Here is a 10,332-nt window from a genome sequence, read left to right as displayed (position 1 = left end):
GGGGGGGGGGGTGTGTGTGTGAAGATACACAGTAGTTATTCCTACATGGGCTTCAATAAGCAATAAGATGAAGTATGTGTTTTCCTAGAGCTTTCTTCCTATGTAATACTGACCTGGCATAAAAGGATGCATCTCAGTTTCTCAAAGACACACACGACTGTGCTGCTGAAGCTCAGGTGCCATCATAAAATGCATTTATTTATATTGGCAAGATACTAAACATGACAGCATTCTAGGAAGGATAAGACATGTGAAATGTCTTAACACATTTCTAAAGCCTTGTTTCACACTAATCAGGCTACAAGAAAAACACACTTCAACCAACAACTTGTGCACATATACTTTAATAGTGAGGCTTAGGTGAAGTCATCTTAAATGGCTTGTATTAAAATATGTTTGCAGAGATAACCCAACAACTGCACAGGTCACAACAAAACTTGAATATCTAGGCTATGTCACTGTGTTTTCAGGCCTGCAAATCTTAAGCTGTCCCAAAGCTTCTTTATTAACTAGGCAGGTATATTTAAGCTTTAAAGTTTTTAAATGTTGATCTTTTTTCAAAGGCACAGGGAGGTTCTCTTAATATTGAAGATACAACATTTACTACATATTCTGTGACCAGATCTTTTTTGGCAAATGACCTTTACACAGATTATAAGATTCTCCACATGCCTTTACATAGCAATATATTTGTCAGCTCCTGCTCATATGTGAACACCCTGGACAACTGCTTTGCACACTGGGCTAGGATCCAGGGCATAGTGGCCAAGGCCCTCATGGGTTTACTGACCTAACTGGACAGTTTGTCAAACAGCAGGAAATGCGACCAGGCTTCTTTGCCTCTTGCATGTCAATGGAGTACACAGTGCTAACAGCCAGTGGTTGTTCAATTCAGTCACAATGTTTTAAATCAGAGTTCCATATTCTTAGACCAGAAGGTACCAAAGAAAGCCATCCTTGTTGCTGGAATTTTTAAAAACACTGAAGTTGCCATTATAAGAAAAGAAATTGGTTAAAAGGCAAAATGCATCCTTTGCATACTTATTTGACAAACGGTAACAAGCATTCAAATATTTAGAGTTAATTCACTGGTGACAGCTATCACAAGATTTATCACACTGGCTTCAGCTCTTGGAAACCAGCTTCCCAAGTTGGAGACCACGTCCACCTTAGCTGGGTTTTCACACCTCTGTGCTAGCACCTGCTGTCAGACCACCACTCAGCACCAAGAGAAATAGCCCCTCGCTGAGAGTTTTAAGTTGTGGCACTCTGCAGGAGACAATGGCCTTGACTTCTTGGTTGGAAAGTTAAAAAAAAAAGCATTTAACATTTAAAAATTGGAAAACAAGTCCAGACAAGGCTACAAAGTTATCTATCTGAAGGCACAAAGATTAAAGTTGGCAGGTAGTTGATAAAACCAGGCATATACAAATACAGCTTAAAACAACTAAAATGTATAAATATTTGTGTATTGTTCTCCCTCCAGTCTGGTTGTTGCTGAAAATACCTGCTAGTTCCACTTGATAATGTGACTTCTGAATGATGATTGCTGGAATCCTGGACACTTAAGACATCAAGAGAGTCACCATAATCGTCAAAAAGGTAATTGCAAAGGGCATTGTTGCCCAAATTCCACAGTTTCCTGAAAACTGAAATAACTTAAGGTGGAATTTCTTTAAATACTTAGGTAGCTCAAACCTAAACAGAGTGGCCTGATAAAGTGCAGATACACAATTATCAAACATGTAAAATAAAATACATAAAGTGCAAAGAAACACTGCAGAAGGGGCTGTTTTGCTAACTAAAAGTTCTGAATGTTTTCCTTCTTGGCAGTTGCTGATGGAGGAGACACACAGCCTAATGGGGCAGCCTGAACTCCCAGGAAGGATTGTATGATGATGGAAGAGGCATCAATTTCTTGCCTATTAATAGTTTCCCGGCTGTTAGAAGCCTACAGACATTGGCATGCAAATGTGACTTCAGGTTTTCCTTGTCCCAGGGCAGGAATGCTTCAAGGGACCATGATGGGGGTCACAGCACATACATTCTGTTTACAGTGGGCACAAACAGACAAGAATGACCTTTTTTTTTTTTAAGCTTATTGAATTAAGAATGTTCCCAAGAAGGCACCGGCTAAAGGTAAAAGGTTTCAACATCGCAGTGATGAGAAATAAGAGCTATATTCACAGAGACGCGATCAGGACACATGCAAAAGCCACAGGCTTTCCCAGTTGCAGGGCGCAGGCCTTTCCAAAACCACCTGCCTGGGCCTTCTTCATAGGGCCAACTCACTCGTGCATCTACTCACCCAGCACCCCACCCAGCACATGACAGCCCGGCCTTCTGGCATCGGAGGCCACGGTTTAGACCAACTGACCCAGACATTTCAAGTAAAAGACAGCATAGGCGGGCCACAGCGAGCACACCTTGCAGCTGCGGGAATCGAGGTCCGACAGCCCTGGCTTGGGGGTGGGGTGTGAGGCAGGGCCACCTCCCAGACGCACGAGCCCCGCCAGGAAGCTCAGATAAAGTGGATCCAGCTCTCCTCGCACTCCCCGCGCGGCATGTGCAGTGCGTGGTTGCGGCACGTGAGACTGTAGTCGCGGCCGTCGTTGTTGTCCCAGTGCTCGGCTCCGGCCACACGGTAGCGCAGCGCGAAGTGCACGCGGGAGCCGAGCTCCAGCAGGAAGGGCGGCACCGGGAAGCCGAAGGCGAAGACGTCCTCGGAGCCCCCGGAGCCTGCCGGCCCGCGCCACCGCGCTGCCACCTCGTGCGCGCTGCGCCAGTCCGAGAAGGTGTAGCGCACCGCCACCTGCTTCTCGAAGGCCACGTTGCGCACGCGCACCGTGCCGCTGATGCCCAGGTCCGAGCAGGTGACGCGCTCCAGGCACACGAGCTGGCGCCCCAGGCGCTCGCCAAAGTCCGGAGCCTCGACGGGCGGCGGGAAGTCGGGCACCAGGCACTGCAGAGTGAACTCCAGGTCCTGGCTGCTGCAGCACAGGTCCGAGTTGATGGCGAGTCGCGACAGCACGTGCAGCGGCACGGATGGGTCTTCGCCCGCATTGAACACCTTGACCTGCGCCAGCTCCAGGCCCAGCGCGTCAGCGAAGCGCACGCGGTGCTGCCGGCTGCAGCCGGGTCGGCACGCAGCACCCGGAGCGCCCGCGCCCTTCTGGCGGCGCTCGGGCGAGCTGGGCAGCGAGCGCGCCCGCCGCAGGATGATGGGCCGTAGGCTGGGGTCGCAGCCGGACGCCGCGGGCGGCGGCGGCGGCGCGCTGCCCGGACTCCCCGGGGGCCGGCAGGGCCGCGGCTCCCGGGCCGCGCCGCCGTCCAGGTCAGAGAGGCAGCTGAGGCTCCGCGGGGCGGGCTTCCGGAACCCAACGGTGGCGGGGAGGACCGCCGAGCCCGAGCCTCTGGACATGGCCCGGCCGACCGTCGAGAGATGGGGAGGCGGAACCGAAGGGCGGCCTCCCTCCCGACCCTGAGTCCGCTCCTTCGGTGTCCCGGGACGTGCTCAGCGACCCTGGGGAGGGTCCGCTGGAACCGCCGCCTGCAGAGGACGCGGTAGGCCGGCTGCGCGCTCCCCTCGTCCGCCACCTGGTCCCTCGAGTCCTCCCCCTGGTTTTCCGCTTTGGGCAGGGGGAAAAAAAAAAAGCTGGTTTCCAGGAAGAACGCTTCCTCGCGCGGACGCTCCTCGAGGCCGCAGCGGAGCGCGGGGTGGCGGCGGCCTTGGGCTTCCTCCGGGTGCGGGGAAGGCGGTGTCCGCCCAGCGGCCCCGCCCAGCGGCCCCTTCCCGGCCGCGCTTTACTCACCCGGCCGCGACTTGTCGGAGCAACTTCCCGGCGAGCCTCCGCCCCGCCCCTCGTGACGCGGCCGGCGCGGACTCCCGCGGCCCAGCGCAGCCGTCTGCCTCCCGCCCTGCCCCGCGTCACGTGTCCTCCGCGGCCGCGAAACAGGTCTGGTCAGTGTCTGTCTGCGTCCGGCCGGCCAGCGCGCCGATCGGTCCCAGATCGGCGTCTGCTCGCGCGGAGGACCCGGAGCATGCACGCTGCGGTCACCGGATTTCTGGGCTAACGCGGGCGGGGGAGGGGCGCACCACTCGGCCTGCTCAGGAGCCGGTCCCCGGCTCATTTTAAGCCTCGAGGGTAGCCAGCTCTCTGGACGTTTGCGCTGCAACACGGACCCTAGGCCAGACCGTGGGAGCCTGGCTGCGTAGACGAGAAGCGTCCTGTCCCCGCATCACCCACAATGCTTTGCTGCGGGGACCGCTGGCCTTGTCCCTGGGGGTTGGGGAGGAGGCGGCGCTGCTGCTACTGCTGTCTCCAGAGAGGCTCCAAACCGGAGAGGAAGATGGGAGAACAAGGGTTAAGACCCTGTGACAAAGGATAAGGCTGCCTTTAAGCAGTCTCTGGCTCTTGGGACACATTTTTGTAGGCAGAATCCAGACTTTTAGCTTTGTTCCCGAACCTTCAGGGAAACCAGAGCTTGCTTTCAGCATCCTTAGGGACCGTGCAGGCTGTCACCTCTTTGCTCTCAGTAACTTTGTCCAGAAAACAGCACAGCCCAGGGTGTAAAGCTTGCCAGGTGAAATGAAGTGGGGAAGATGGGAGTGCACTTTCTAGAGAGTTCTAGAGTGTTCCTGTACAATCTAGAGGGACAAGGCAGCAGGAAAACCAGACTAATGAAGGGGGTTGATGAAGAATGTTTTCTACATCTGAAACGAATCGAGCAGTTGATTATGGTCTCATTCATTGATTGTAAGGGCCCGCATGTGGTTTTCCTTCTCATCATATGTACACGGACCAAAATGGCATACGTGCTTATTTTGAAAAATAGCAGAGTTTTAGGAGGGAAATAAAAATGTATAATCCCAACTCTTCCATTTTTTCAGAGGCAGGGGATTTTATGGAAGAAAGAAGATTCACATTCAAATGGGGCACTTTTAGTAGACCACTCAAGAGGGGAGAAGCAGCCTTGGGTGGTACTAATCGACAAAATGTCACAGAGAGAGAACATTGCGTGATATGTATTACACTGATAAATTTTTCATGGACTGATGTGACAGTGAAGGCAGGAGGCCTGAAAGGGCCTTTCCAATAGAGTTCAAGCTCCATGAGAGTAGGATAGGTATCTAACCCTGCTGTTTTCTAGGCACTCTATTTGTCGAATGAATGAATGAATGAATGAATGGACACGGGAACTTTGGAGTAACAGCCAAACTTAATTAGCCCCACAGAAGTCCTCAAAAAATTATTTCCAAGGAGATTTTGTGTGTATGTGTGTGTGTGTATGGGGAGAGAGATGAAATCCATTTATAGTAGTGTGATCTTGTATCTAATACCCACTGTGAAAAACAAGCAAAATAGATTAAACCATAAATAGAAGGCAATATGCCCCCATTCAAACTTTTTATACAATTTGAATATTTATGAACAAAAAAGTGAAAAGCAACATGATAAGGGTGATAGGGTGTTTGCAGTTGGTACTTAGCGACACTGTTCTGTTGCTTCTAGTTCCAGTGGCAAGGCACCCTGCCCAAATATTAGAGGAGGAAAGAAGTCACTTCCCCTGCTGTCAGCATCTTCCAACAGATTGAGCAAGAATATTTCCAGCACTACAGAAAAGGTGATGTAAATTTAAGTAAAAATCTCATTTAGATTTGTTCTGGTTTTTCATGTTTCATGTGTGTGTGTCTTTAGGGTATTTATTAACTATATGTCTTTCTTTTTAGACAGTCTATCCAACCCTAAATGATGATCAGCCATGTGACTTTTTCAAGAAAGGGAATAGGGTGAATGAATCTTATCAGAAAACCAGGTAAATACTTTTTCATGTAATTACTTTATCTTGCAAGGGGAGCATGTTCTCCAGATTGATATGTGTGGCTGGGAGAAAAATATGTCTGTAGACAGAAGTATATACACCATATTTCTTGTCTGACAGAAATGGTTTTAAACATTACTAGTTGGTAAAAATTCTAGGTCATAATTCTTGCACTGTTAGCAGAATCCACAATTTTGGGTAATCATCTTTCTATGTTTCCTTTTCTATAAAAAGGATACTAGTAATAACTTTTATGGATGCACATAGACAGCTAGAGTAAAGGAAAGTTTTAGCAATGTCGGTTATGAGTTCTAAATCATGGCAATTACTTTATCCATTTCTTCATTTTTTTCAACATTTATTGAGCACATGTTATGCTGCTGGCAATGATTTAACCTCCTCCATGTTTATTAAGAGGTGGCACATTTTCAAGTAATCGCTTATTGTGGTAGAGACCTCCAGCAAATGAACCTCTGAGGTTTCCACGAAGCGTGTTTACCATCCCTTTTTTTTTTAAACCACACCAGACTGATGTTGCTGAGAAGTATTATTCATCTTGGTAAAGTACACTGTTGTTGGTAAATAAGTTGAAAAGAAAATATCTTCATCTCTGATATGAGATGCTGCCTCAGAAATAAATTAGAGGACGAGTCAGTTGCCGTGCTAGTAATGTGTTCAGTATTCATGAGATCTGCCTCCCCACCACTCAAGGGCAGTATTAACAAGGCCCTACTGCAGAGCATGGGGGAGCTGTGTTAAAAATTATCTTAGGATAAACCATAGTGGAAAAGAATATTTTAAAAAAAAAGAATGTATATGTATGTATAAGTGAATCACCTTGTTGTGCGCCAAAAACTAACGCAACAGTGAAAATCAACTATACTTCAATTTTTAAAAATGATAAAATTTTAAAGAAAAAAAGTAGCATTTAAGCCTTTTAAAAAATTTATATTGTGTTATAAGGCATTGTGTGATTTTATTCCTATCCCTCTAAACACTGTTTTCCCTAGTGTGTTTTCTATTTGAAGATATGCTGACACTTTGATAAGCTTTTGGCTTAAGGTGTAGGTTGTATATGCTACAGTTTTCCTTAGGATATTTGCTGGCTCAGAGTTACCACCAACCAGTGATTAAGTTCTGTAAAATGTGTATTTTACATCCAGTCAACATTTAATTTAAACTAGGTATATAAAAGAAAGGTGTGGATTTTATTTGTTTGTGTTATTAAACACTGCTCATCATTAACAACAGACTGAGTGTTCTACAAGAGATATTTTTCAAAGTACACACAATGGGTTTAAGATGGTAATATAAGTACTTTATGAAATGTTAGTGTTTTTCTTAGAAGCTAATATTTGATGCAAAATGAATCCATGCATTTACTTCTGGCACCTGCTTTATATTAATATTATTTCCTAAATAGAGTATCAAGTGGAAAACTGTCCTATAATTTGCAAGTTTAGAGGCCTCACATTTTCTAACCCGTTGTCATAGCTGAAGTGTACAACTAGAGGCTTCTTTTGATTACTTTCTTAAAATCATCAGAAGGCCAGTTTGTGTCACATGGACTAAGAATTGCAATTTTATTTCTCACAGCAATATGAATGCAGGCCCATCTCGGACTAAAGTACAACATCCCAAGAATTCCAGAAAAAGACAGAGTAAACCCCAAGTCCCCCACATTTCTTCCCAGCTGAAAAGCAGTCTCAGAGGTGTCCCCCAATTGACTGAGGATAAGCTGAAGGAAAGCATTTCCCCAGAAGGAAACCCCGAAAGGAGTCCCCTCGGCCCCAGATATCGGGGGCTCTCAGGGAACAAGCTGTTTCTGGACTTTCAGTCCATGAAAATCATCAAAGAAGATGCCGAGGAGGAGGACAGTGCCAGTGACCTCTCTGATTCAGAAAGGATTGCCATCCCCCCATCCCCCCTCACGCCTCCTGATCTTCACCTTCGAGCAGAAGAGATTGACCCGGTTCACTTCGATCTGCACCCAGGGCAGGGCCCCACCTGGCCTGAATACTGTTACCCCGACTTCCTCCCGCCCCCGTGCAACTCCTGGGACCTGCGGGACATAGCCATGCTCCTGCACTCTGAGCGCAGGACAGAGGCCGTGCCCAAAACTGGGGGACTCCTAGGCAAGTACGTCGACAGGCTTGTCCAGCTTGAGTGGCTGCAGATCCAGACCATCCAGTGCGAGAAAGGCAAGGTGGCCAAAGGGAGGCCTCCCACTGCCCCTGGAACCTCGGGGGCCCTGAAGAGCCCTGGGAGAAGCAAGCTGATGCCCAGCACTCTGTCCAGGCCTCAGCAGGAAGGGCCTCTGAAGTCGGGCCTTTCACGAAAGAAAGACACGCTCTGCAAGGAAGTCCATCCATTCTGTTACACTGGTGAGGCTTTCCCCAGACCTCTCGATGTGCTGAGCAGTAGCCGATTATGTTCTCAGAAGCAAACCCTGGAGGAGCAGAAAGAGAAGAAGAAAAAGAAATCCAACAAGAGCTCCAGGCTGCAGCCCTGCGACTTATCCGGTGGGGACAGTGGCCCCAAGATCGAGAGCAATGGGAACCTCCGTGCACCCCGGCCGCCAGCCATGATCCTGGATCCTGCGGACGGCTGCAGGGCCGCCCGGGCACCAGCACACACAGGTCTTAAGAAGAAGGGAAACGTGAGTAACTGTGCTCATGCCACGATATCCAGCGAGAAAAAGCTCAAAACGAATGGAGGAAAGCAAAATACATACAAATTCAAGAAATAACTGAGATGATGAGTTGCAAGAACCCGCAGATGACTCAGTATTAAAGCTCTTCCGAAAGTTCCCCTCCAGTGAATTGTAAGAGACTTCGGGTTTACTGACCTTGAAGGGGTGGACAGTTCTTTAGTCCACCCCCCCTCACCTCCACCCCTGCCACACAGGGTTGTTTTCAAACAAAGAAGTCTTTAGGTAATCATACTTTGTGTTGACAGTCTTAGGCAAACTTGAGGTAAACATCAGCCAAAGTCTATGCCACAGAAAAAAATAAAACCACTGCTCTCTAGCGGGACTTGAGTGAACTCCACTTCTGAAATCTCAGCCACAGCATATGTAAGCTAGTGGGTATGGCTTCAAACAGTAGAGAATCCTGAGTATCTGAGACAGGGCTCTCTGCGCCCTGGCCCTAAAGGATTCAAACAGAAGTTCTGGCTGTTTCACCCCAGGGGAAGCTTGGGCCCTTCCTCAACAGCATCTATTTTGAGCAAAGTCATTTATCACTAAGTTTCCTGCTCTTGGGAGAGAGTGGAATCTAGGGCTTCCACGCGCTTTCCGTAACATGGGTTTTGTTTTGTTTTTTAAGAAGGCCTTTTCGCGCTTTCCGTAACATGGGTTTTGTTTTGTTTTTTAAGAAGGCCTTTTAGAGGTAGTGTGAAGTCAATTTTTTGTATTCTGTCAGCATGCAGACTTCATCCCAGTGGAGGTTGGTGGGTCTCAGTGTGGTTGTTGGCAAGTGGTGGGAGGAAGAATGAAATGTTGATAACTGGAATTCCTGGCGGGTGGCGTCTCTGAAGAGATGCCACAGGTAAACCACTGTTTAGAGTTTGCAAAAGCAGGGCCTATAATCAGACAGATACACACGGAACCACTTTGAGTGGAACCCTTATTACATTCCTGATTTGGGACCTGGCCCCTCTCTGTTGTAAAATGATAATCTGTCTTCATTTGCAAGAGCAGGACTTTATAATCTTGCTTTATAATCTTGGGGGAGGGAGCATGACTAAAGTTACTGAATGAATGTCTTCACATCCTTACATGGCCCTGTGGCTTCCTGAGCTTCCTAAATGCTTCTTATTTAACTGCTGTTAAGTCACAAAGATAGAAGGCAGGAGGAGAAGGGGACAACAGAGAATGAGATGGTTGGATGGCATCACTGACTCGATGGACATGAGCTTGAGCAAGCTCCAGGAGTTGGTGATGGACTGGGAAGCCTGGCGTGCTGCAGTCCATGGGGTCAAAAAGAGTCGGACACGACTGAGCAACTGAACTGAACTGAAGTCACATCTACTTGTCCCTGTGGTTGTGTGAGGAGATTGCTCTTGATATTATTGTAAAAATCTTTAAAACCTTTGGTGGACAATTCTTGATGTACAGTATGTTTTAATGACTATAGCTGATTTTATCCCTTCAAACGATTCTTCTATTTTTCTTTATATATATGTTTCTGTTTTTCATCTTTGGGGCAAATGAAAAACTTGGCACATTTCATTTGAAAATATTTACCAACTGGCAGACTTTTCACCCAGCAATTCAGTGTCATCCAAGTCACTGTTTAAGTTACCATAAAGACAGGATGTATTTATACATAATTAAAATAATAGGCCAAAATTGAATATTAAGATGCCATATGAAAATCTGATCTTAATCGTATTAACAAAAATGTTGATGGTAGTCCTTTTCTTTTAAGACTTTATTTCCATATTCCCTCTTGTATTCTTTCTTCCTCACACTGCCCTACTGCAGAAAGCACTGGTTACGTTAAGATC

General features: G+C 47.4%; 2 protein-coding genes across 2 annotated transcripts; one reads left to right on the top strand and one right to left on the bottom strand.

Moving 5' to 3' along the window:
* Window positions 1-212: 212 nt before the first annotated feature.
* On the bottom strand, window positions 213-3,788 carry PPP1R3D (protein phosphatase 1 regulatory subunit 3D). Its single transcript, XM_052650820.1, has one exon. It carries the CDS (start codon window positions 3,419-3,421, stop codon window positions 2,522-2,524), a length of 900 nt encoding a protein of 299 aa, XP_052506780.1. The 5' UTR covers window positions 3,422-3,788; the 3' UTR covers window positions 213-2,521.
* A 1,743-nt stretch (window positions 3,789-5,531) lies between these two features.
* On the top strand, window positions 5,532-9,840 carry FAM217B (family with sequence similarity 217 member B). The gene is made up of 3 exons (XM_052651162.1): window positions 5,532-5,625; window positions 5,732-5,817; window positions 7,420-9,840. The coding sequence occupies exon 3, from the start codon at window positions 7,424-7,426 to the stop codon at window positions 8,570-8,572; it is 1,149 nt and encodes a 382-aa protein (XP_052507122.1). The 5' UTR covers window positions 5,532-5,625; window positions 5,732-5,817; window positions 7,420-7,423; the 3' UTR covers window positions 8,573-9,840.
* The last annotated feature ends 492 nt before the right edge of the window (window positions 9,841-10,332 follow it).

The sequence above is a fragment of the Budorcas taxicolor genome, chromosome 13, assembly GCF_023091745.1.
Source record: "Budorcas taxicolor isolate Tak-1 chromosome 13, Takin1.1, whole genome shotgun sequence".
In the NCBI taxonomy this organism is placed as follows: domain Eukaryota; kingdom Metazoa; phylum Chordata; class Mammalia; order Artiodactyla; family Bovidae; genus Budorcas; species Budorcas taxicolor.
Note: the sequence above shows the minus strand (reverse complement) of the source record. Positions and strands in the feature narration are given on the sequence as shown.

Coding starts and splice junctions, on each gene's coding strand:
- PPP1R3D (XM_052650820.1), bottom strand. CDS start 3,421: ATGTCCAGAGGCTCGGGCTCGGCGGTCCTCCCCGCCACCGTTGGGTTC.
- FAM217B (XM_052651162.1), top strand. CDS start 7,424: ATGAATGCAGGCCCATCTCGGACTAAAGTACAACATCCCAAGAATTCC.